The 26,273-nt window shown below is 42.1% G+C and overlaps 1 protein-coding gene across 14 annotated transcripts in view; it reads right to left on the bottom strand.

The window, feature by feature from the left end:
- Positions 1–2,809: 2,809 nt before the first annotated feature.
- The window catches only part of STARD13 (StAR related lipid transfer domain containing 13), a 291,838-nt gene continuing 268,374 nt past the window's right edge, over positions 2,810–26,273 (bottom strand). For all 14 annotated transcript variants that reach the window (XM_072032613.1, XM_072032611.1, XM_072032615.1 and 11 more), the window contains 9 exons: positions 24,788–24,961; positions 22,526–22,685; positions 17,181–17,379; positions 13,901–14,108; positions 12,924–13,038; positions 11,926–12,147; positions 9,555–9,772; positions 4,805–4,981; positions 2,810–4,425 (listed from right to left, as the gene is read on the bottom strand). In XM_072032613.1, coding sequence (XP_071888714.1) covers positions 4,308–4,425; positions 4,805–4,981; positions 9,555–9,772; positions 11,926–12,147; positions 12,924–13,038; positions 13,901–14,108; positions 17,181–17,379; positions 22,526–22,685; positions 24,788–24,961 — 1,591 coding nt within the window. In that variant the 3' untranslated portion in view covers positions 2,810–4,307. The remainder of the gene's footprint in view (positions 4,426–4,804; positions 4,982–9,554; positions 9,773–11,925; positions 12,148–12,923; positions 13,039–13,900; positions 14,109–17,180; positions 17,380–22,525; positions 22,686–24,787; positions 24,962–26,273) is intronic.

Raw genomic sequence — 26,273 nt, 5'->3', positions numbered from 1 at the left:
CACACACACACACACACACACACACACACACACACACACACACACACTTTTTTCTGAATCTGGGGTTTGATGTCTCGTATCTCAGTCCTGGCACACTGTGATGAGATTTTAACAGGATCTGCCTGACCTAGCACCCATCCCAATGAAGCCCTGGTGCAGCTGTAACAGTCCCACACCTGACAAGGAAGATATGACAAGCCCATGCTAAATCCATGCTAAATCCATGCTAAAGAAGGAGTGGTCCGTGCCATTTTAGTACTGCTCTCTGTCTTGCAAGATATGTATTCTCTCCCTGGTTCTCCAATGTCACTGAACTAAAGTGACAGTATCATTTTTCATCCTCTCCTACTTGATTTTCAGTCTCCAGCAGTCTTTTGTGTATTTCTTTCAACATTTTCATCTCACAGTCATTTCAGTATGTTCAGTCCGTGCTCTTCTCTAACAACTACCTGCCGCTTCAAAGAGCAGTGTTTCTTAGGCATGCCAAGATCTTCCAAGGCTGATGCTGATTCTGCAGAGCAAGTGCATCGGACAGAGGTACACCTTGTTTCTGACTTCTGCAAGAGGTTATAAGGAGGATGGATGCCCAAGAAGTCAACATTGTAAAGGCTGCACACACCAGGAGCTGAACATCAGTGCAGTTAGGGTTCGGATGGTTTATTTACCCTGACATTACTACAGGTGGATGGAAGGAGAGCTGCGAATGAGAGAACATCACATGCTGTACTTTATTTTTTTTGCAATAAAGAAGACTTTACACAGCTGCTTATCTCTATCATAGCAGAGAATTGGAAAGAAGTGCTTTCTTTCAGTCCAAATTATAATAATTAGCTTTCCCTGAACAGTGGTACATACAGACATTCCCTCCTAGATGATCTCATAGCTGACTTCCTCCTCTGTATCCTGTTTGCTGAGACTCCTTTTCTTTCAATAATTCAATAGAGAGTTGGAGAGATACAAGCTCATCTGAAGGGAAATTAATTCCATCCGTTGATACATGTAAGACAAACCACAAGAATCACTGTTCTGTTGTTGCATTTTTTTTTCTCTTTTGCAGCGGCTTGGTGGATTTGAGACAGCTAATGTCAAAAAAAGCAAAACCAACATTCAGCATCCCAGCTCCACGGTCAGTCTCATAAACCTAGACACAGATTATTGATTATTGATGGCTGAATTCCTGAGAGTCAGGAGCCTAAGTACTGTTGCAGACTTGAGTTTACCTTTCTCTAGGCAGCCATCCCAACCTAATGGCTTCTTTGGAAAATACTTTCCCCTTACATATCTTTGCCATGAAGTTCTGGGATACTTTGGGACAATATAGGATAATCATAATAGGTAACAATATCATTTTGAGCCTAAAACAGTTATTGAAGTCTCATTTCAGATCAGATTAGTGTACAGCAGGTGGTAATAAAGGAAGGAACAGCTTAAGTGTACCGTGTTTGGGTCCTTAGCCAGCGGATGAAATAAACACATAAAGGAAATTTGATTCTTTAGTGTATGCAAATTTATTCAACTCTGCAATTATTTATTTACAACTAATGACTGATACCAACAGATGAGGTAAAAATATGAGGTATTGATATGAATATAACATTTAAAAATGTAATCATCATAATGTATTCTCAATGGCAACATAACAATAAAAAATACTGTGGTAGCTGAATGGTAGACATGGCATAATGCGCATTTTAATGAAAATGTATTTCATTGATACATGGCTTAGAGATGCTGGAAGCACACGACAGAGCTTTTGCAGTGGTAGGAGGACAAACCTACCTTGCTAACTGTAGCAGGTGGCAGAGGGGCCCTTCCAGCTGAATTTTCAGACAGGGTAAAACCACTGTCCGGGTTTTCCCTTCATTTCCTTAAGAAATTGCTTAGTGTCAGACAATTGCCATTCCCAATGCCAGAGAATCTCTGTCCATTAATACTGAGGCACTATTGTATTAATTTATGCAAACTAATGTAGCAGCAGTGCTCTAATTGCTCCTGTTTTGGAAAACAGCCGTCATGAAGCCTGCTGCCACGGCTACAGGCATTACTTGGAAGAGGCGTCTTGGGATTGTGGTTCCAATGGCAGTGGGGGACTGGCCTTGACCCGGCACCCTGAGAGCCACTGTTCACTCCCAGGAAGGTGAGATATGGGCAGTGGTGGTGGACTGCCACCTGTGGAGCATCCGGACCTCATTATGGGCACGTAGGGTGTGAGCACTCACTGTGTCTTAATACTTTAAACCACCCGATGGTTGTATGTTGCATCTAATGTTGGCCATAAACAACACAGGAGCTCACAGCCAACCCGCCTCTCCGATCCTATGAGTCGCACAACGAAACACAGGTGAGACAGAGAGAAAGAGAAGAGCAGCTCACAGGGGGGAAGATGACAGTAACTTTTTCAGGGTCTTGCTGCTCTATGGATGCAAAGTGCTGGGTCACCCTGCCCCGGTCTACCCCAAGCTCCTATGGGCTCTCTTCCCCAGATGATGGGGTCTCCCCCATCAGCACAGCCCTCATGTATGTGCACGATGGTGCGTTGGGCTGTGCTTTAGCAGCAATAGTCCACCCACAGCTCCTCTTCTCGGGGCAGATTGAAAGCACTGGCAGAGCCACTGCACGGGAAGACTTCACCATTTACTGGATCAGGGTGCAAGACTGTAGCTTCATATGTAGGAAATGTCTCCCACATTTAATTGACCTCATACTAACTCTCAGTGGATTTTGTTGGAAGGACTGAGCTAAAACACTGGCTATGAATGACTTGGCTGGTTTATGCAGCAATAAATAAAGTCAAAGTGAACACATGCGATTAATGAAGAACAGTATTAACAGGCTTGTACATTCTTATTGAATCATAGATGTAATATCACTTTTGGTCTTAGGTTAGTTAAAAAAAAAGAGAACCCTGCCTCAATGGTAACATCAACAAATCCTTAGTATTACTTTTAAAGCATTCTTCCATTAGCAAAATAATAGGTCCCTGAAAATGAAATGATATAACAGGCTTAAATGGCTCCTACTCCTCATAGTCAGGGCTGATCCTGCTCCGACCAATGCATACAGAGGCAGGATCATGCAGATCAGTGCAATATAATACAAAAATGCTTGCTGTTACTATAAAAGCGATCTTCCCTAGCATATCCTGCATTTAATCTTTTAAATCTCTGAGATGTGTTTAAAAGCTTTAAAAAGTTCAGTTACTTTTATAGTATGAGTATTAAAAGGCATGGTATTTATTCATCTGCACATCTTTGTGTCCATTGGATGTGGAAAATCTGCTTTGGAGCTTCTTAATAATTAGCCGTCTCTATGGAAGAAGGAAAGAACAAGACAGAAACGCTTACTCAGAGCCTAGACAAAATGCTAAACAAAAGATTTACAGCTTAGTAACTTAGCAGTCTGATTTCAGACACCTCAGTACACATGGCGTTATCTTGTACTTTTTAAGAAAAAGCAGATACTTTGAACACTGCAAATAGTGAGGTTCTCTAGTGGCAGATACACCATTAATTAAGGCAATAGGAAAGTTTTCGATGATATCTTGTGCTAACAGTCACAGGCTTTCTGCAGCTGAATATAAACAGCCTTCAAAATGTCTATCTCAGTTACATTTCCACATATTTTATTTGCTGAAACGGATCCTCTCCTCATTATTTTTAAACATACAACAACCTCTCTCCTCCTTAGCTCTTTTAATTCCTCCTACATCTATTTCTAGGTACCTTCTCGTAGCACACAAACACAAAACAAATTCGAGAACAGACGTTTCTGTTATCACACGGATTATGTCTGGTAGCCCTGTGATAATAGCAAACAGCTTATGTAGCAGTGACACACTAAGAAACAAGTGATGGATTCATTTAAGGTCCAACTGATGCAAGTGATTTCCTCTACAAAGCACTGAGTTATATACAAAATAATTAATTTATACATATACTTATATATAGATATAATATAGATAAATATATACACACTGTACATAAATTATTTACAATTAAAATATGCTTCTCAGAAGCCTTTAAATACCAGAGTTATGTAACACACAAGTAATGGCAATAGTCTGATTTCAAAGTAATAAAGATAAAAGCTCTTTGAGGAAAGATCTACTTCAATAACTGAACTTAATACAGAAGGGATGTGGGAGCAGTCTCCAGAATAAAAGAACTTTCCTATAAAATTCCTTTGTCTCCTTTGTACAGACCCAGGTCTGGTCAGCCTTCTGTAACTTAAATAAGGTCTTTGCTTTCTGTCTTCCTGTTCTCTGGCCATACCCTGATTTACATGTCCACATTTCCAGGAACACTTCCTCAGATTTTTGTTTCTGGTCCCTCGGCAATCAGAGGCTGAAATGAGTTTCTGATCCTGGCAACTTCTGCTGCACACAGATGTCCAAAGCCTTTGTTGTACCACTCTGGGGAATGTCCTCTGAAGAAATGGAAAGACACAGTTATTGAGAAATTCAAATACTCACGAACTATGCTCCACAGGAGTGGGCTTGCCATGCCCCCTACTCCCTGCTGCCTGTGGTGGTGTTGGGGAATTTGAATACTTGTCATTGGAAGCATACTCTGCAGTGCTCCTTTGCAGTAATCAAACAACCAGATTTTATTTCTATGATCACATTATAATGACAGTAGATGCTGAACACAGAAATGAGCTTGGTGGACACAAAAGACCACAAGAGGACTCCAAAGCAGCAAAGCTATGTTAACCATGCCCTCTGTTCCCTGCACCTCCCCTCTTTGAGCTGGTGTTTTTTTGCCCTGCTGAATGGACATCTGCTTTTTGCAGGCAGGGTACTTACTTCAGGTCAATCCTGCAGATATGGGTCAGCCTGGCTTTTCCTGAGCCACATGGCTCTATCAAGTACTGAGAGTCCATCACGATGGCTCGCACGGCTCCCATAGGAGGAGCCTCTTCGTGCTCCACAGAGATGGCAACCAGCATGCACATTCCCTTTGGCAAATCCGTCCTCCATGTCCTGCAGCAACACATTCAGGATGAAATTGCTTTAGTCAGTAGGCTTTTGGGCATACAAGTAAGAACCAGAGTTAAAGTTACAGTTTGTTTTTCTGCTTGTCCCTGTAAGGCCAAAGAGCCACATCTCAGAACACCAACAAGAGACTATTACATAAATATATATAAATATGTATATATAAATATAAGCAGGGGAAAACACAATAGTGGGAGAAAACACATATTTAAGTTAAAATACAGTGTTGGCACACAAACATGGTGTAGATTGGACAAGACTGAGGTGGGCAATTTTCAGAGATAGGTAGCCATGAAACCCACACAAGGTGTCCATTTTCCCACAAGGTGGGAAGCTGAGCAGTTCTCAGAGGCACGTTAACTGACTTTGCTTATAGAGATGATGCCTGTGATGTCCTAGGTGTCCCTGGAGGAGTTTTGTGTACCAAGTTTGTTAGGATTGTTGCTCAAGACAGGCCACAGACATCTATCAAGCTCAGTTGTTAGATTTCCCTCCTGGAAATGTATTAATTTTAATGGTGGGTACCATAATTTTAATGAGAAATGCTCAGAGGTTAGGATACTTTGGTACAGGAGTAGGCAAATCAACCCCCCCAAACACCCACCTGCTGAGATGGCTCAGGGAGGGATCTTGCAATCAGTGCTATTTACATTGTTTTCCTGAAAGGCGATGTGCACCTGGTTCTGCTGCCCGCCACCAAGCTGGGAATCCGAGCCTGATGTGGAACTGCCACTCACTGACATTGCTGCTGGCTCCAGATGGAGAAATTGTGCTTGTCCTCACAAGGATTTTGTAACCATCATGTGTTAGAGGGCATGACACAGCCTTTTGCCTTCTGCAGATGGACAGGCAGTCACTCTGCCCATGTATCTGACTTGCTAAATGTTAATCCACTCTGATTCCAAACAAATTGAATTACTGCAGGACTGGAAATTCATATGACGTGCAGCACAGTAGTGGCTGGGATACAGCACCACTCCATCAACGTTATTAGCATTTGGGTAGGAAATAGCCCATTTTCCTAAGTTTTGGGAAGGCCATAAAGTGAGCACAAGCCATCCAGCAAAGGCTGCAATGTTGCACTGCACCCATGCAGGCTGTTACAGAGCAGCAAATACAGTTTAGCACAGCAGAAATCCTCACTGCTACCAACACTGTCTCCTGAAACTCCTAGGACATGTTTTGAGGACATCCAAATTTAATGATGTGCATTTATTCAATCAATGGCGCTAACGTGCAATACTCTTGGTGATGATAAGTATAAAGGCAGCACATTTTAGCAGGATGTTCTGCTGCTAATATCCACTGATGCACAGCAGCTGAGGAAAGTCTCCCGAGGTGGCTGGTGACAATTACACGGTTGTCATTTGCCTCTCCACACTCTGAGCAGCACTGGCAAAATATTCTTACCATGGCTAATTTGTTGAACTAGCCAAAGGCTGAAATTTCATGTTAACTTGCTTAGGAATGACAGCAAAGTTGACGCTTCCTTTCCTTAGGTAGGCTTTGGTTTGCTATGAAGCAAACATCTGAACCCAAATCCTTGCCAACTACCCCATAGAGAGGGACGGATCACCCAGGCACACCCAAAGGCATCATCCATTTGCTTCCCTCCTCCTCACTGTTACTCCAAAAAGAGACATCTCGTTGGAAAGCTTCTCCTTTCCAATGCCACACAGCAAGAACCAACACATTTTTGCAGGCCCTGAAAAAGTGGTATTTTTCTACCCCTCCTTCCAGGATCTGTGCTGAATGCTCTCTTCCATTTCAGGAGGAAAGGGGCATTTTCTGGAGCACAAAAGCACATTTTCTTTCGCCAACTTTACACAACTACTGAGGAAATTTTACACAGGAAAAAGTACTATAACTGTAAAATTTCATGAACGTGTCACCGCATTTGTCAGCCAATTATAGGTAGTTGTTTCCTTATTACCAGTGTGTTTCTTTCCTCAAGCAGTCAGGTTTAAGGGCTGGCCTGTTAAGATGTATTTTTATTTTGAGCACTGTCACTTGTTTCATTTTTTCCTCTCCCAGGTTTCTAGCCTCTCTGACAGACTGTACAGATGTTTTTCACAGGTTCAAGAGATCTAGACTTTAATACTTAACATATTTTTCCTGTTCTGTTAGCATTCTCTCCATTTTCTGGTATCTCACATCTTTCTCATCTGCCTGGGATCTCACAAGATTATATTCTTTTACCATGCTGTGGGAAGAAATAAGAAATTTCCACTGTACTGCATGATGTGCATCACCTTGTCACGGACTGTGTGAGATGGGGATTATGGCACCTTGGGAAGCAGGTAAGCTGCTTTTAAGGACTGATGAAATTTGTTCTTCAGCAGATGCTTTACCATTCTGCGTTTTTTATATGAAATTGAGCTGTTATTCAAGAAAATGTAGGAAGAGACTGATTTCAGAAGGTTTTGCATGTGTATGTGCCTTAATAAAAATGACGAGCTATCTTAGGAGATGCAGCACATGGGGAGACATCTCCAGTGAGATGCTGAGCCACTGCCTGCACCGTGCTTAGCTGCGACCACATTATTTTGGTAACTACATGACACTTAGTTGCACCATCTCTGAAGTAGAAAAAGATGTGAGATTTCAGAAAACTTCCTACTCTTGGTTGTATGGTTTTAAGCTGGTCGCTATACTTCCCTATAAATATCTTACGGTAATAAAAATGGGTACAACATCTAACATACAGATGTGCTGTAATGCTTGACTAACACTAAACACCTGAGGAACCTTTAATGAAAAGTGATGTATGTGCAGGGCAGCTGAGAGCTGCTTCAGATCCCTGGCATATGAAACACTGGCCCTGTACTTTTACCCGTATAGTCTCCTCAAGGGAGCCCAGTCTTCTCATCATGACTGCTGAATTAGAAACCAAAGAACTACATTTTTATCTTTTCACAACCACCAGTTTGACTGGGAAGGGGAGAAGGCAGTCCTTTAAAATACACGTATTCGTGTCCCCAGAGGTGAATTATAATTTCACTGTGCGCTTCCCACCAATCATAATGTATCAAATTGACCGCGATATCACTGGCTAACCTTGTTCTAGACATAATGATATAAATCAAAAGAGATAAACAACAGAAAGTGTCAGATCTGCCTGATGGCTGTTTCCAGCCCTTAAAAACCCACCAGGATTCTGTTTTATGATATATATTTCAGTCCTTGGGGGTCATTCTGCCTGGGTTAGTGAAAAGAATGAGGACTTGATGGCAAGATTTTCCTTTAACTGATACGACTGCACAGCAGGTCTTTAAAGAACATAAAACACCATGAAACCTAATAGTGAATTAAGTGGCAAATAAGAGGATAGAATTATGGTCATCAAAACCTCCCTGCCGCTCCCTGACAATCTTCTGGGTGCTGCGCAGAGGGCCAAATTTATCACTTGTACAAATTGATAATATTATTTAAGAAAATTAATTGTAAAATTAATGTAGCCCAATATTCTGTAGGAAGGCAGAAGAGATAGAGCAATGGAAAGACTAGTTTTCACATTGTGAAGACTTATAGAAATTTTTTAAAAATCTTCATCTAAGAGTTCCAATAATTCTTCCCTTATTCCAACAATATCTGCATGTCATCATTCTTGAAGAGAATGCTGAAGTTCATAAAAGGGATGTACTATTGAAATTATATTTTATTGGGTTCATCTTTTTCCTTCAATCTTTGTTCCCTCTAATGTAATTCTGACTCACTGGACTATTTCCATTGTCAAAACTGCTTAGTATTTGTCTGGCACATCATTTCAGTCAAAGAAAGCAGTGACCAAGAATGGGAACGCACAAAATTATCCTGAAATAAGTAACTGTAGGACTGACCCTGCAAGTGAAATATGTCAGCAGCTCCACAATAGCCCCTAGCAAGCAAGGGGCCGGGATTTCAAAGGCAGGATGTACATGAGAGGAATTTTTTTGGTCTGCTCAGTATGTGCACATAGGGGCAGAACTGGGTCTGAATTTGGAATATTGATATATTGTGATCCTTTTCTTTGAGAGATCTCAGCCCCTGGAAAAGGCTCAGAACGCAAATCTACTCTTCTGTTCATTTCCACGCTGTGATTTTTATGGGTTAGCATTTCTTGGTCTACAAAGTCTTCAACCTCAAATCTAAAATAACAACTTATATAGGGACCATATAAGAAGCTCTGCTTAAAAGCATCGCTATCTTCTTCACTGAACATTTGGCTCTTAAACATCAAACAGTCTCCAGAGAACAGCAGAAGCAGGGTAAAAAACAATTGGATTCTGTTTGCACTGTTTTGACAACAAACAAAGCTAAGAGAACAGCAGCTATTATCAGGCATCTGTTCTAAGGAATAAATGATATTTATGGCCTCAGGAGTATGTGCTGCTCAAATTACATCAGAGAAAAGGTCACCATGCTCTAGGTGTACAATTTTAATTTCAAATAAATGCTGCTGCCCAGAAGTAGAGTTCTCAACGCACCATTTACAGATGCTAAGGCTGAGGTGAGATAAGAACAGATCTTCCTGGTCCGCAGTGCAGGAAGCAAAGCTACTGGAGAAGTGCCCTTAGCTTACCTTAGGACAACAAAATCCCGGACAGGATGAGGAGCCATGCTGTTCAAAACATACTGGTAAACTTCTGTCTGCTTGTCGAGGCTCTCAACCACCTTCCACTGCAAGAAGTCCTCATCCCAGAGGTGCCGTTCTCTCAGCACTCGGTTCAGGACAACTGACGGGGGGGCCTCCACTTCCACTGACGCCTTCCAAAGCCTCAGAGGGTTCCCATCCCCAACCTGGAGTAAAACAAGCATAAAGAGCATAAAACCCCATGATTTATATGCAAATATTCAGCACAGAGTAACAGGACAAAATCTTGATATGGGTATCCCACTTGAGCTTAAGATGAAGCTTAAGAGCATGCAAATTTCCCTGCTAATCATCGCTATTATTGCTATTGCTGCTCCTCTTCTGCATGTGAAAACATCTGCACACTAGTCCCGGATGGAAAATGAAGTGATAACCATACTTCTGCTCTCACAGCCACGTGTATCTGGACCAGTTCTCATTGTGCCAGCAGAGCTGCTGTATTATGTGTGGTGTGACAGATGCTGTTTCAACCTCAAGCATCCGAAGTGCAATGAATATGTGCGTGTAGGACTGAAAACAGATGAAAGGACAGACTGAAACACTGGTCTGAAATGAAGCCACCACCTTGGGCAGTGGCTGGGACTGAGGGCCAGCCTGCCTGGCTAATTAGTGGAAGAACGGAACTTGAAGAAGAAGAAAACATGTTGATTCACTTCTGTGTCAGATACACAGATGTTTCCTCCTCAAAATAGCTGCAAGGGATGTATTGGGAAAGCACCTTTCCAAGAAGGAACACACAAACTCTTTGCCAGATCTTACTAGCTCATGGCTCCTGTTACACCTCTACAGCATGCAGTAAGGGGAGTGCAAAGTGCTGGGTTATGTGTAAGATGAGTATCTTAAATGACACACGTACATTTCTGCATAATTTCAGGGTTGTTGTCTTTCAGGCAGCAAACAAATTATCTGGATCTTGCAAGCCCTGCTTTCCTGGCATCTTCACATATGACTTCAAGTGCTCCAGAACCCCCCAGCACCTCTCACAGACACAGGATTGTGTCTCCAGAAACCCAGCTGCCACATATCCTATTTTAAATTATTTTATGTTGTTATAACTCCTCCTCCCCATAGCTGTCAGTTCTCCAGTCTTCTTGCCCCAGACCTAGGCTGCTCCCAGTCCCCTCTACAGTCTCCCATGTGCTTGATTCAATGCTTGTGCCCCATTCACTCCCTCCCCACTCCCACATCTTACTCCCACCTGAGCCCTGCCTCCTCAACCTCCTGCAGTGCCTCCCTGGAGGAGGCATGCACAGAAGCTGACTGTAAATCAGAATTGTGATTTCTTTGTCCTAACAGAGGAATAGAACTTAACAGGGGAAATGATGCCTCCTGTCCCCTTACCACCCAGATCCCACACCCCTTCCAGTGGCTTTCACAGAATCACAGAGCCACAGGATGGCTGAGGCTGGCAGGGCCCGTGGAAGCCCCTGGTACCCCCCCTGCCCAAGCAGGGACACCCAGAGCAGGCTGCCCAGGCCCACGTCCAGGCGGCTTTTGGAGCTCCCCAAGGAGGAGACCCCACAGCCTCTCTGGGCAGCCTGTGCCAGGGCTCCGTCACCCGCCCAGCACAGCAGTGCTGCCTGGTGCTCAGAGGGAGCCTCCTGGGTGCCCGGCTGTGCCCATGGCCTCCTGTCCTGGCACTGGGCACCACTGAGCAGAGCCTGGCTCCGGCCTCTCTGCACCCTCCCTTCAGGGATTTTAGGGACACGGATGAGATCCCCCTGAGCCTCCTCTTCTCCATGCTGAGCACTCCTGGCCTCCCACTGCCTGCAGGGACCCTGCAGCACCTTCTGTCTGCAGCCGTCTGGCTTTCCCTGCAGGAGTGACCGAGACTGGAGCAGCTTGAGAAATTTCAATAAAGGCTGCAGTTATCAAAAATGCACTGGAAACAAGAACAAGACAATATGTAGTCTGAAGAGCTTTTTAATACCTTTCTTCTGACTGTGTGCTCTGAACTGCTGGCAAAGAACAGGCAACAGTCAGAAATTGTCTCTTCCAGTCAAAATCTTATCCCGGTAATGTTATATGTTAACTCCCAGCCCTCTCTCCAATTGCATTGTTGGCTGCATCACTTCATCCATTTTTTTGAGACCTTAGGTTGTTTTGTGTGCCTCGTCCTGGTATCTCCCACTTGGATCACTATTACATTACATTTTTAATGGGTTTTAGTGGTCTTTTAAAAAATCATCTGCATCAGCAGACGGAAGGGTTTAGTCATGCAACAAGCTGGTGGGTCCCACAGGTAGGGTGTGTTTCACTTTTTTGTGTTTACTGCCTCTTCCGTGTCTCCACAAATTACCTTTTTGTAGGCGAGTTCTGTGTTCTCCATACTGGAACAAGTGACCCATCCTTTGAATTTCTCTTTTGCTTCTTTCTGGAGATTCTGCATGAGACTTTCAAGGTACGTCTGGTAGCTCCCTCCTTCCTCATCTACTTGTTTCCCAAGTTCATCCAGGGTGGGAGAATGCACTTCTGCATCAATGTAGGAGTTTCGGGACTGGGTTACCATCTCGTGTGGGACCTGCGCCACGGAGGTGGGAGAAAGCACACAGGGAAAAACTCCTGCTGAGAACTTTTCCTTAAAGCAGTGCTTTCTAGGCTGATGGACCACTTAGCATCCAATTGCAACGAGCCGACAATCAGGGAAATGGTTACCTATTTCTGCCTTTTCTTATTACACAAGCTGAGAAATCAAGGCAATATAATGGAACAGTCAATGGGGCAGAATAGCACTACTCAGGCAGAACCACATTAGACTGATCAACTCTATGTCAATACAACTGCATCACTCCCCTAGAAATGTTGCTTTGTGCTCTTGGGGAAGGGAGTTATAAGCATTACCTCTCCTATACGTGCAGTGAAAGTAGCTCAAGGAATGGCTGCATCTCCCTGCGTGATTTTAACTTTATTGCATAACACACAAAAAAAAGTATCAGCTATTCTTCTTGAGATGGATTAGTCTTAATTGAGGCACTATAAGCTTTATAATAAAATGAAATGTTAAAACAGCAGATTTTGATTTTAATTAAACTAAAATTTCCTAATCCTGTAATTTGGGTTGAAAACTGCCACAGATAATTACTCTGCATTTTTAATAGTTGCACCTTCAACTGCTAGTAGGGAACAGTCATGAAGAAATGAGATAAATAAATTTTAGATGGAGCAGGTTTACAAATAAGTGAAGCACCATCAATCTCCGTGCTAATAGCAGATAGAAAATGTAAGCATGAACATAAATACTTCAAAGGATACTGCATTATGTGTCCATGAATAATGCTGTTTGAGTCTCTCACTCACCTCAAAAAGTTTGTTGCATTCCATTATCATGTGAGCAAGTCCCTGAGTAGCTGCCAAGTTTTCACTGAGGTCCTTCTGATCTGGCTTCCCTGTTGCATATTTTTTCTGTATTACTCTGTAATTGAATTCAGTGTCTCAGGTAAAAAGAGCTGAGTCTTTTTAATATGAAAGCAAACATAGCTGCAGGATGTTCTTAACACCAGAGTGAAATGTCTATCTTTAACTCGTGTTTATCACAAAGATTGTTCAGACCACTGGGCCTTTTTTAAAAGAGAAATGTTTATCTAAAATATTACTGCAGCAAAGGTAAAAGCCGGAAAAAATCTCAGAAGGGACATCAAGCTGGGGCCGCTTATGTTTAGTGGGGCCTATGCCCTGCTTAAGCTACACTCATCGTGTTACACATCACCTTAACACAGCCTGAAATAAACTCTGTGATACAAGTGGGATCAGGATTTCCTGTTCTACAGTCCCACACTTGTCCTGCCTGTGCCTGGTGTTCCCTTAACAAGCGTCGCGCTTCATTTCTGCAAACACCCACTGGCTCTATCAAGGATACGGCTTTACACCTTGTAACATTCACTGAAAAAGGACATGTGAAAACTGAGCAAAACATGGTTAGTCCTTGACTTCAACCAGAGCAAAATCGGCCCCTTTTCCTTCTCAGAAGCCAACATTACTTATGCAAAACTCACTAGTGTGTCATTGAAATTTTGCATGAAAAGCCAGCACTTGCATATTCACACTGCACAGACAGAAACACCCTGCTGGGCTTGCGAAAACACCTTCTGTGCATATGCAAGTGTGCTGCTGGCTCTGCAGTATCGGCTTTCCCCTCTTGCTGAAGCCATGCCCTGCGTATCGTGTCGTGGAAAGCAGACACTTTGGAAAATGTTAGCCTGTAGGCCTTTAGAAACACTGGAAGCATCCTCTCGTGTTAAGGACATGCCTATTTATAGTGCTAAGAAGAAACTTACCTTGGAGAGCTTTCCTTCTTCACTATGTTGAGATGGAAGAGGGAAGGGGCCAGACAAACAGCTATGTTCATAGGAGTCATCTGATTCTCCTCCACGGAGGTGACATCGCTCAGGAAGCACAGCAGGGTCTGCAAAACCTCCCGGTTCTCGTCTGACATCAGCATGATGGCCGCCTGCACCGCCTGCAGCCTCTGCTCCTTGGGGACGTCTGTGGAAAAGCAACAACATTCAGCAGGGTTAATTGCAGGATCAAATACGGAGCCTGGAAGACAACCGGCTAATTGTGTTGACTCTATCTAACACCAAGATAGCTGGGTTAACTCTATCCTGTTAACAAGAATTCACACTTTGGGAATGGCTTTCTGAAGAGGCAGATGACAGGGGATGAAGGGGCGAAGACCAGCTGGCTGCTGGAAGGCTGTGGTGTCTGCTCTTCCATCACACACAGCTTGCCTAGCCAGCTGATGGCATTCCTCATTTCGTTTCAAAAGGTGTTTCACAAGAAAAGTCTGAACTTCATTTAAAATTTATGAAAGGAGCACCTACTCATATCTTTAATTGTTACTTTTCGGGTTTATTTTGTCCCTTGAGAAGACAGTTCACAAGTCTTAGAGAAGCTTCAGGAAAATACTTACGCTTATGCCCTAAGCTGTAAGACACTTTCGTGAAAGCAGTAATGGATATGCTTAAATAGCATCTCAGACAAATTCATATCTAAAACTCCCGTACGTTTTCTCAGTTTGGATTTGGAGCCCTCCTCTGGGTAATACATACACTCAATATAATCAAAGAGAAGAACAACAAAATCAGAATTACAGTACAGGGAACAGCCAGCTTTTAAGCTCTGCCTGTTAGCCTTGCACAAGCACTTTATTTTAAAAGCTTTTAAATGTGAGTGACAAAATGAACACAGTGCAATGTTTTTGATTTTCAAGACGCGGCAAGGCCAGGTCTTTCTGAGAAGTCAGAGGAGCCTTTGCTAAATCCATGGAACTTGTCTTCATCCCACATACCCTCCTGGTACTCATCCATCTGTCCTGCTGTGCTGGCAGGTCTCGTACATAGAGAAGACTGGCCAACCTTTCAAGCCACAGGTTTGTAAACAATAGGCAGTGGAGGGTTTTAGGAAAATGGAGAAAGTTTCATCAGTGCTAAGCCACATAGACTACAACACTAATCTTCTCATCCCCACTCCTCTGTTTTAAAGGAAATCAAACCATTTGGGGTATATGAAAAAAGTCCTGGATATCTGAAAAAGATGTTCAGTAACTCCCAGAAAATCAGAAATCCCTTGCCAACAAACTAAGAGAGGAAAAAATCTCTTCTAACCTCACATTAATAATTTGTTAAACAGGATGAATGGGAAGAAAAAGTCCCAGCTACAGACTTATTTAATTGCAGACATTATGAAATACAATTGGTATCCCAGTAATTTTCAACATTCTTCTGTCAGTACCATCTAAAACAGAAAAACATATTTGTTGTTGTCCAAGTGGAAACAAACACTGCTACTTGTTTTTAATCCAAACATTGTTCTCCAGTGTCTACAAAAGCCCACTTTTTCCTTTTCCCACCTTGTTCTAAACAGACCCATGATCAAATATTTCCGAATATCCTTTTAAGCACTTGTGCAGTTCAAGAATATCTTTCCTAGCCTTTCTTTTTACTCCCACTAGTGTAAAAAGACTTCTTCAGACTTCCCACTGCAACTCCACATAGGGTCACAGAGTCAGTCCGGGCGCCTTTTTCCAGCATTTTTTGTTGGCTGGTAGCAATGTTGCACTGTTCAGCCTCTTGGCCATTGTGAATCCTAATGGCAGGCTCTGGACTTGGAAATGGGGATTCCTACGGACCCAGTAACACTGATGGCATTGAGATCTGCCGTATTTCTGCATCACTCCTACGCCAAGATAGGACTCTTCCAATTTTTGTCACACAATAGTTTAAAGGTGGTTCGTTTCCAAGGACATGTAGAACATGTCCTTCTAGCTGATAATCTTCTCCTTGGCCACTTCACTGACGGAAACGATTGTGATTGCCATTTTGTGAGCACCAAGGTTTTCTGTTGCTTGTCTGAAAAAGCTCAGTGATGTATCTGCAGGCAGACATGTCCTGCAACCTGTGAGCAGGAAAGAAGAGGGCAAAATGATGCTCCAAGACTGGACACCAACTATTTCAGGTCATGTGTGTCCCACAACATTCCATATGACAAAATCCACTGAATTTATTTGCAGTGCTCTCTCACACATGCAGGATCTCAGCACTTCTCTACCAGCTTAAAGACACCATGGTATTAAATTAATTAGTGACTATGCACCACAGGCAGCTCTAACAGTAGAGGGAAGCACAGAAGTAACTTAGATACTTTAGCTTGGGACAATACAGTGTTTAAAATGTCTTTCTATTGTTACAGCAGCTGAAACATCTGCAAGTGAAAAGAGTAGACATCTCTTTAGCACTTCAAATTATTTGGCTTAGGCTGGCTGGGTACGCCTGTTTGTATCTCCCAGAGTAATGACTGATAGGCCTTCATAATGGACATTCTCAGGAAATCTCTAATTCCTTTGGCTTTTCAGTGTTTTCTTCATTGTTTACTTCTCAGTTTGGACAAGAGATACACAGTCGTTTCCTGATTAACATGGATTCTCACCATTCTGATGCGTTTGAGTCTCAGGTTTTGCTGAAGACTGCTTATGCTGAGATGAAAAGAAGAAATCCTTGGCTTTTTGCTTTCTCTATGATATCTTTACATAAAAGCTGAGGATGTAAATGAAGGTAGCTTGTTGCTTCCATGTACATTTTATTGACTATAATTAAAAGGCAAATAATCAAGTCACAGCAACGAAGAGGACTGCACAGCTGCATGTTCTCATGGTCAAGTACCTCTTCTTGCTGGAAAGACTAACTTGTATTTAGAGGTCTACATGAAATGGGCTCACAATTTAAAGAAGTGTGACAAAAATGGGAGTCTATTCACACTGTTTATATCTATGGCCTGTCTGTCCTTTTGGCATCTTTCTGATTGTAAGGTTAATATTTTCAACGCTTCTTAAGGTTTGAACACTGTCTTTGCATTAAAGTTCTTAGTATTTTAATGCTGAAGCCTTTAGGCAGTTCTGAAAATCTCTCAGCTATAGATGTGGAGCACAGAGAGGTTCTTTTATACATCTTGGAGGTGAGCAGGAAGAACCTCACTCAGTGTTAACACATCAAAATTTTTTACAATTTATGATTATAATAACTTCGAGCTGTTTATAGGAATAAAAATACTGCAACTCACATTGGTAGATGTGTAGAAAAGTCTCTCCCAGTTTACTTGTGAGGAGAGGTTCTGGCAAGTCCCGGAAAAATTGCTTTACCATGTCTGCCACATCATATGCTGACTGGTCTTCATAGCTGACATTTTCTGGGGAGCTCTCATTCATCTGACGCAGGGCCTGAATTCGGGACTTCACTCCAGATTTTCGAAACAGACCCACCTAGAAAGGTGCCATGTGGATTTGGGTATAAATACAATGTAACTTACAATACATATATATGAAAAAACCAAACACGTTTTACAGGAGGTTTTGATTATGACCAAAGCTATGTTTGCTTATTTTACTTCTAGGCAAGGGCAAGAGGAACTCATGCAAATGTCACAGCCGTGACTTGCCTACAGTCTTGTATACAACTGATGGTGGGGTAGTAAGAGTTAATCACACTGCAACTCTTCATCAGATGGTAGACGGAGAGTTCAGAGTGCATGTGGTTAGTATGCTGCTGCTTGAACAGTATAAGCAAGATGCTTAGTTGATATAAATCAGTGTGGCTTGCTTGGCTTCGGTGACTGTCTGCTGATTTACTCCAGCTGAGAATCTGGTTCCTCATGTTTATTTGGGTATATATTTTGAAGACTAACAAGAAAACATTATGCTCGACTAAGTAATAAATGCTGTGGCAAAAGATTAGTACGTCCTGGTAGAGCTTTCAAATCAAGACCAAATCTATTTTTTCCCCTTCCTGCTCCCTGCTTCCCCCAGATTCCACTGTAAACCCCGGTTTGAAAGCAGAGGCCGCAGAGGGATTATTTGTGCAGTGTCACTAAGATACTTTTTTATCTTGTTTGCTTTCAATTCTAGAGGAAGTGGTAATTCTTAAAATGAGGCCTGTGAGTGCCTTCACAGCAGTGCTGCCCTGCCACAGAAGTTCTCACAAATGGAATTCCCCTGGGGTGAATTCCTGAGCCTCAACCACATTATCTATTCCCAAGTGAGTTTCCAGGCTTTCATTTGGGAAATGTTAGCACTGTTTGCCCACAGTTTTGCAGGGGAAAAGGTGAACTGTTGAGAAAGATCTATAAAAAGGCACATTTCAGTGTCCACTGTCTTGCTCTTCAGCCTTCTGCACACCAAGAAAAAAGTGTAAAGGCAGCAAAATGTGCCCTCCATCCTGAGCTGCCTCTCTAGAACATTTCAATTGTAAGATATTTAGGACTTTTGTTAACTCGTCCATTAGTAACAGAGATGACATGAATCACATACTATGCAGCTCTGGGAGGGGATGTATTTGTCTATACGGAGATGAGCTCCTATGCCAGACTGCAAGCAGTGGCAGTGAGCTGCTTCTCTTCTATGACTTGTTATTATTCATATTTAGGAATTACAGAAGTGGAACTTGCCCTTTGTACATGCTGGCATATTGTATTTCTGTTCACAGGTGAAGCTCTCCTTAGTTTTGACAAAAGAATACAAGAAATACAAGAAAGAGCATCTGTCTCTTTTCGTTTGTCACTTTCCCTTTTTCCTTTCAAATCCCTTTTCCTCTTAGAAATGTGTGCTGAAGACACAGAAGGACACATGCTAATTCTATCCAAATAATACAGTTTTGGTATGTGGTAGATAAATGGTGAGAGCAAAAGCTCAGTTCACTGATTTTGATGGAAAGAGTCCTTGCTGGTATAAAGAATCTTTTAAAAACTTCCAGCTAAGTCTGATGTGAGAGGTCAGACATCAGATCTCACCAGCACAATCTCCTGCTCTCCTACTGCACATCGTTTTGCTACTCTCAATCTCTGTTTTGTTTAATTATATTTATCTGAACTCTTTTTTTTTTTTTTTTTTTTTTTTTGGGGGGGGGTGTTGTGGATTCACAATTAATAGAACGAGGACAGTTTTATGCTTGATAGAAAGAGATGTTTTAGCTCTGTTCTCTGATACTACAGATTTTCTCTAAATAAAATGGGACTATAAATCCAGTGATTTTTCAGAGATTAGTTTGGCCCATCTCTTTATTATCCTCATGCTGTGGATCATCTACCCTGCAAGCAGCCCTTTGATGCATAGCGGAAATAAAGATGCAGTTGACAAAGGCAAAGCAGTTTCTATTTCAGAAGCTGAAACTGAATAACATATTCCACAAATAAAGGTGATGCTCCTCACATGTCAGACATTTCAGTGTCAGGACCCAGACCTTATAATGATGTAAAGCAACCTCAACTTTACTAAGTGCAGAAGCTCTGATGCCTCTTCTGGACTCTAGACTGCCTTCTGCAATGCACAGAATGGACATTGATGCTGGGAAGACTGGATGCTGCTTAGACCTCTGGCCGGGCATTAGGAGACTTTGAATTAAATGGGAACAAAGGAAGTGACTGTAAAGCAGAGAAGCTGTATTGCCTGGAGCTTTTTGGCCTAGAAAGGTTTTTGGTGGAAAGATATTTTAAATTATCCTGATCTGTACTTTTCCTTCTTCACTGTCTATTCGGTATTTTCTCAATTCCACCCTGAGTTGAAACTCAAGCTGAGCTGAAATGACCCTTCGTGTAGCTCTGATGCTTCCCAGCAACTAAGCCCTCCTTCTTGGCACAGATACTTGTTTGAGACTGCCCATGGACACTCCTTTTGACTGTCTCAAATCTCTTATGAGCTTTTTTCCTTCTCTTTGGTTTTACTCTCCCTTCCCTATTTTCTCCTCCTCTCCTTACTCTTTCTTCCTATTGCTCTGCTACTTTTCTGAATAGTCCATCTTTATCTCCCCATCTCCTTTCCTCATACTTAGGCACTTTTCTCCTCTTCCATCTCCATCGCATCACTGATTCCAGGCTTGCAGCATAACTTTTCTTCTTACACTGGGTTTCCCAGCTCAAACCCAGATTACCCCATTGATTACCAGGAATGTTAGCTATAAAATATATATTTTTTTCTAATTGTCTCTATGCATATTCCACTTCCAACCCCTATAAGTACATTTTCAACAAGTTATTCCTCCCACCCCTTGATTCCCACGCTACATTACAGTTAGTACAACTCATCTCACCTCACTTTCAACACCCAAGGAATTAGCTGTCAAGGTCTGACCGCTACAAGGTCTCTGTACAGTCAACAGAGAAAAATGATAAGAAGGGCCTATGTCTTTCCCCTGACTGTAAAAGGAAACAGCTGTGTTTCACAGCTGCTAGACATTTAATTTTCAGACTTCCATTTTGGGGAACACGACTGTCACCCAACATCACATGGCACATACAGAACAATCGAGTGATCAGAAGCAGCCAGCATGTGTTTATAAAAGGCAGGTCCTGCCTGACTAACCTGATCTTCTGTGACAAGATGATCTGCCTAGTAGATGGAGGAAGGCCATGGATGTTGTTTACGTCAACTTTAGTAAAGTGTTTTATGACATTTCCCACAGTATTCTCCTGGAGAAATTGGCTGCTCATGGCTTGGATAGAAGTACAGTTTGCTGGGGAGGGCCTGGCTCAGAGTCACAGTAAATGGAGTTCGATCCAGCTGGTGGCCAGTCACTAGTGGTATTCCTCAGGGTTTGGTATTGAGACCAGTTTTGCTTAACAGTTTTATCAACAATCTGGAACACATAACTGAGTGCACCCTTAGTAGGTACAGACAATACCAAGTGAGGTGGGACTGTTGATCTGCTTGAGGGTAGGGAGGCTCTGCAGAGAGATCTGGATAGGCTGGACTGATGGGCCAAGCCCAATTGCAAGATGTTCAACAAGGCCAAGTGCCAGGATCTGTGCTTGGGCCAAAACAACCCCGTGCAGAAGTGTAGGCCTGGGGAAGAGTGGCTGGGAAGTTGTCTGGTAGAAAAGGACTTGGGAGTGCTGGTCGGCAGCCATCTAAACATGAGCCATCAGTGTGCCCAGGTGGCTAAGAAGGACAGTGGCATACTGGCCAGCATCTAAACTAGTGTGGCCAGCAGGACTAGGGAAGTGATTGTCCACAGTACGTGGCACTGATGAGAGTGTGCCTTGAATACTGAGTTCAGTTTTGGACTCCTCATGACAAGAACGATAGTGACCTGCTTGTGCAGGGAAGAGCAATGAAGCTGGTGAAGGAACTAGAAAACAAGACTTATGAGGAGCAGCAGAGGGAACTGGGGTTGCTTAGACTGCAGAAGAGGAAACATCGCTCTCCACAATTGCCTGCCGGGAGGTTGCAGTGAGGAGGGTGTTGATCTCAAGTGCCAAGTGATAGGATGTGAGCAAATGGCCTCAAGTTGCACAAAGGGAGGTTTAGATTTGATATACAGGAAGAGTTTATTCATGGATAGGGTAGTCAAGCATGGGAATGGTCCACCCAGAAGAAGTGGTGATGTCCCTGTTCCTGGAGGTATTTAAGAGATGTGTGGAGGTAGCAGTAAGGAACATGGTTTAGTGATGGGACTAAGTGGGTAGATTGATGGTTGGACTTGATGATGTTGAAAGTCTTTCAATAGCCTGAATAGCAACCAGAATATGGATCAGAAATTGAAGGATTCAGAACTGACCACTTACACCCTTTCTGTGTGCTCAGAGCTGCGAAAGCAACAAAGCCTGCAGAATAAAATGCTGCTTCCCCCTTTCAAACTTACAACTATCTAAAAACATTTATATAAGCAGTTATATGCCATGATGTTAATAGTAATAGAGAAATGAACCCAGTGAGTCAGGGGGTTCTTCCAGTCCTTTGTTCAGCATCCTTAGGGGAAGAAAGTAAAAAATATGACAGCCCTGCTCATAATTAAAGGGAATGAAAACACCTGAAATGCTTGGAGCATGCGGGTTCCCCAACTGGCTTGTTGCAGATAGGAATGCTATAAAAGGAAACGTACCGTAATGGCTTTGGCATTGAACCCCCGCTGACCCAACTCTATCTGGATACATCTGACTTTGTCAACAGAATGCTTGGAATATTTTGCTGAGTTTGCTCTCTGTTCTTGGACTTTTGTTTCTTTGCTAAGTAAATAAAACTTTTTGTACCATATCTTGTGAAATGGTGACTGCATTTAACTCTTAGTGGCAATAGTTAACCATAAGCTTACGGGTGGAAGCTGGGAATCCTGAATTCTTCTCAGGACTGACTCAATAGACAGGAAGATCCCACACCATTCCTTGAAGTAGGCTGTTATGTATGAATCAGCAAGACTGTTATGTCTATAAGAATTCAACTAATTAGCTCAATACAAATCTTCAAATGACAAACAATCAGTATTGGCATCAGGTATCAAATCACTGGAGGAAATCTGGGCCCAACATGAGATAAAAGACCCTTCAAGCAATTCTGGTGCTAAGTACAAAAAGGTCCACCATTGTTTCTTTAGTGTGTCTTTACAGAAAAATCAACCATGTCCCTGGAGTAAAGTTCATACCTGATCTAAACAGTTGCTCCGTAAGTAACGTAGTGCTTGCTGTATGCTCTGGGGAAGCGGCTGTCCTGTTCTCTGGACATGAACTATCAGGGGCACACCAAAGACATTCTTGTCCTTGTAGTCAGGTACTTTCATTCGCTTCATGAACTTTGGCACAGACCTGAAAATTAATATGAACAGAGTACATGAAAATATCGGAGTATTTACAGAACCTTTTTGAGTAACACTGTGAGCAGAAACTGGTAACTGGGACCATCTCTTATTCAATAAAGATAGTCAAATAATGTTTAATGGGCAATATATGGACACTTTACAGTCTGTGTAACTGATGAATTTCTTGATAACTTTTACAGGTAGATGGCCTCTGTCTCCAAGATATACCATGACAATCTGCTCTAAGAAAAAACATTTAATGTGCCGTTGTCATTCAGCTGAAGACAACACAGTTTAAACCATGGACTCATTATAAAAGGACTCCTTTATTAAGGATTCAAAGGAATTGCACAGCAAAGCATACTGGAGAGAATATCTGAAAGAAAAGGAAATTCAGTCCTCTAACACGTACAATGATTTTTTATACCATCAGTTATGTGATTTAGCATTTCTGTTGCCTAACAATTTACAGTAATGAATGATGGTGAGAAATCCCTATGTGCCAGATGCATCCCTGGTGTCATGCAGTCGATTCTAGTCAAGTTACTTAAGTGAAGCTGTTAAGCTTGCTTTCTTCTTTAAATGATGGTGAAAATGGGAAGAAACTGGATTCCCTCTGTGGGAGTCATGACTACAGTGGAATTCAAAACAACAGAGGATGAATATGACCTGAATATGACAAAGATTTTCTCTTCTGTGTGGGAAGGAGATAAAACTTGGATTAAATGACCTACTGAAGGAGTACAGCATAAAGATTTACAGCTATTTAGAGTCCCACTGCTTATAAATCCTTAGAGACTGATTATACAAACTGAAGAAATATTTGTCAGGAGGGAAAACCTCTGTACAAACAGCAGGATCTAGATTTTGCTGTATTCTAATCTGCCTGTTTGGAGTTGCTTAAGGTGAGACTCATTTCAGCACAGACATGCTGACAGCTAGCCAGAGGGAACTGCACCGAAAGAGAACTGCAAACTGGAGGCTCATCTTACTGAATTTTAGCTCTTTGAAGGAGATTTAGAAAGACTTAGCAGTCCTGACTGCTTCTCTACTCACTGTGGAGCGTGGTCACCCACCTTTGAAGGGTGACCCAAATCTCAAGTCTTGCACAGAATAAATTGCCTTTGGAGTTGCCTGCCTTCTGTCACTGACCACAAAGACAGCAGACCTGACATGCTCAGATGAGACTTATAACTCTTTGGAATGCCTTATGTTAGTGAGGTGGATCTCACAAGTAGCCCCTCGTATCTATTTTTCCATTTCTGAAGGTAATCTTGTCTTATCTAGCCCACAACAGATTTAGAAGAATTTTGGTGAAGTGCTTTGAATGTGAAAGTCCCAATGTAAATGTCAAGTCATATTATTTTTGGACTCGGCATCTGTGTATTAGGGAAATTTTCTGTTATCCTTTTGTTATTTCTCAGATACTTACAATCTTTTTATCTATGTCCGTTTCCATTCCAGGCTACCTCAGCCTATGTGGCCCATGAGGGTTAGTATGCTATTAAACATGCAGATTACTGTAGCTGGTTGCATATAAAGGGGCTGCATTGCCGGTACTCATGTCCACCTGCCCTTGACCCCACTGTCTGAGTGACCAGGTAGGTGTTACAGCTCTTACAGCTGCGAGCTGCTGTTAATGCAAGGCCAGACCTAGGGTAAAGGTTGCATCTTTCAATCTGCAGAGAAAATTCCTGTAACTGTTCTAACTTCTTTTAAATCACAAACAAAACAATATCAAATACAAGAAATATTATCAGCAGCTGTTTCTTTTTGAATCACAAAATGAATTTTGGGGAAGACTTATTGTAAACACTTCCTCCTTTTAATCACTCTCTCCTACTCCTGTTTATTTTTCTGGAACTCGAGTGTTGTTAGAGAGGCTGGGGTTGACTCTGTTCGAGCACAGGAATGAAGTCACATCTCCAGGATCTATTTCTGCCACTGACTCACAAGGCAGCAACAGATTAAAAGGTACAGTTTCAAATTCTAGTGAAAGTCAATTGCTGCTCTGAACTGTATTAATTAAATCTTCTATCAAAATAATAGAATTGGAAAAAAACATTTCCTCCTAATGATATCTCTTTTCCAATTAGTGATGGTACTCACCAGGTCCAGCCATGTTTGTTTGACATGGAGTATTTTTCCATGATGGCTGTAAGACGAAGAAGAGAAAATTTCTGCAGTAGATTCAGCTGGGCTGCTGACTGGTTACTGATGTGAAGTGATGCGATGGAGTGGCTCAGACGATGAGAGATTTGGAAACTATGCCATCGTAATCGCCTTTAGCAAAAAAATAGACAATAGAAAGAAAGACAACTGCTTTAATTGGGCAGAAAAGGATGGTATACTGTGAGATAGAGCATTATGTAAAACATACATAAACATACACACATTATGGCTCATGGCGTGTTGACTAAAAGAAAATATAGCTTGGAGGCTCAATTTGCTCAATCTCTTAATTTTGGAAATGATCAAGCTTTGATTTTTTTATGTTAGTTTCCCAAGTGGGTGTTGGTCCAACACCCGTACTCAAGGAAGCAGCATGGCCTGTTATGCCCATTAGCCTACACACTTCCAACAGGATGTGTGAGATCCAGATTAAAATGACTCAGAAATGGGATTTGATGTGTGGTCCCTCAGCTCCCAGGAGACTAGCCTGACCATCAAAGTAACGGAAGATAAAATTCTCAAAATAGCTCTATTATTAAATACTGAAAGATTTTTAGAGAAGGGGTTGAAACCTGTTTCTCCTAGGTGAGACCCATAACCACCAAGCTATTGAGACATTCACATCTTCTCTTTATCCCAGCACACTTTCTCTATATACTGCATATATTGGAAAAAACTCATTTCAGTTCCTTGTTTTGCTAAACAAGAGTTGTGGCTCAAATCCTACAAACTTTGGCACTGTTTATTTACTTAGTATTTTGCCTGAGTTCACTTGCTTGTGATGGTGGTGAGCAAGCGTGATCAGCAGCAAACCATGGCATGGAAGAATTCTCTGTAAGGATCCCTGACTGATCAGAAAGAAACAAATATTTTCTCACTGCTTCCGCACACAAAAACCCACCCTGCAAACAGCTGTATGTATCCACAGACCTTTACTCACAGCCAGGCTCCTCTGACTCAAGAGGAACTCATCCCTCTTAACTCATAATGGGTCTCCCAGCTGTTAACCAAATCCTGCTTTTTATTTTTATTAACAGGTTAATTGTATACTATCATACCAACTAGATGTGTAAGGGACTGGGGCAGGGTAGAGACATTCTCTTTGAGAACAGAAAGACACATTTTTAAAGCAGACTAAGGCATACAAATTGTGCATGAGGCTACGTACACATACACACTGGGGTAAATAATTTCAAAGAACCAATTGAAAATAGATTCCACAATATATACAGTGTCCTATTATTTAATTGGATATTATGGATGAAGAGAGAAAAAAAATGCCTTAGTTTGTTCTATTACACTCATTCTCCACTGTTTTCACATAAGAGTTTCCAAAGCAGGATGTCTCTTCTAAGTCCCACACTTTCTCTGGGAAGTCCACTTTCACACACAGGATGAGTACAGCTGTAATGATGTCAGCCTT

Source organism: Anas platyrhynchos, chromosome 1 (genome assembly GCF_047663525.1).
Source record: "Anas platyrhynchos isolate ZD024472 breed Pekin duck chromosome 1, IASCAAS_PekinDuck_T2T, whole genome shotgun sequence".
Taxonomy (NCBI): Eukaryota; Metazoa; Chordata; class Aves; order Anseriformes; family Anatidae; genus Anas; species Anas platyrhynchos.
The sequence above is the reverse complement of the archived record's forward strand: the minus strand, read 5'-3'. Positions and strand labels throughout refer to the sequence as shown.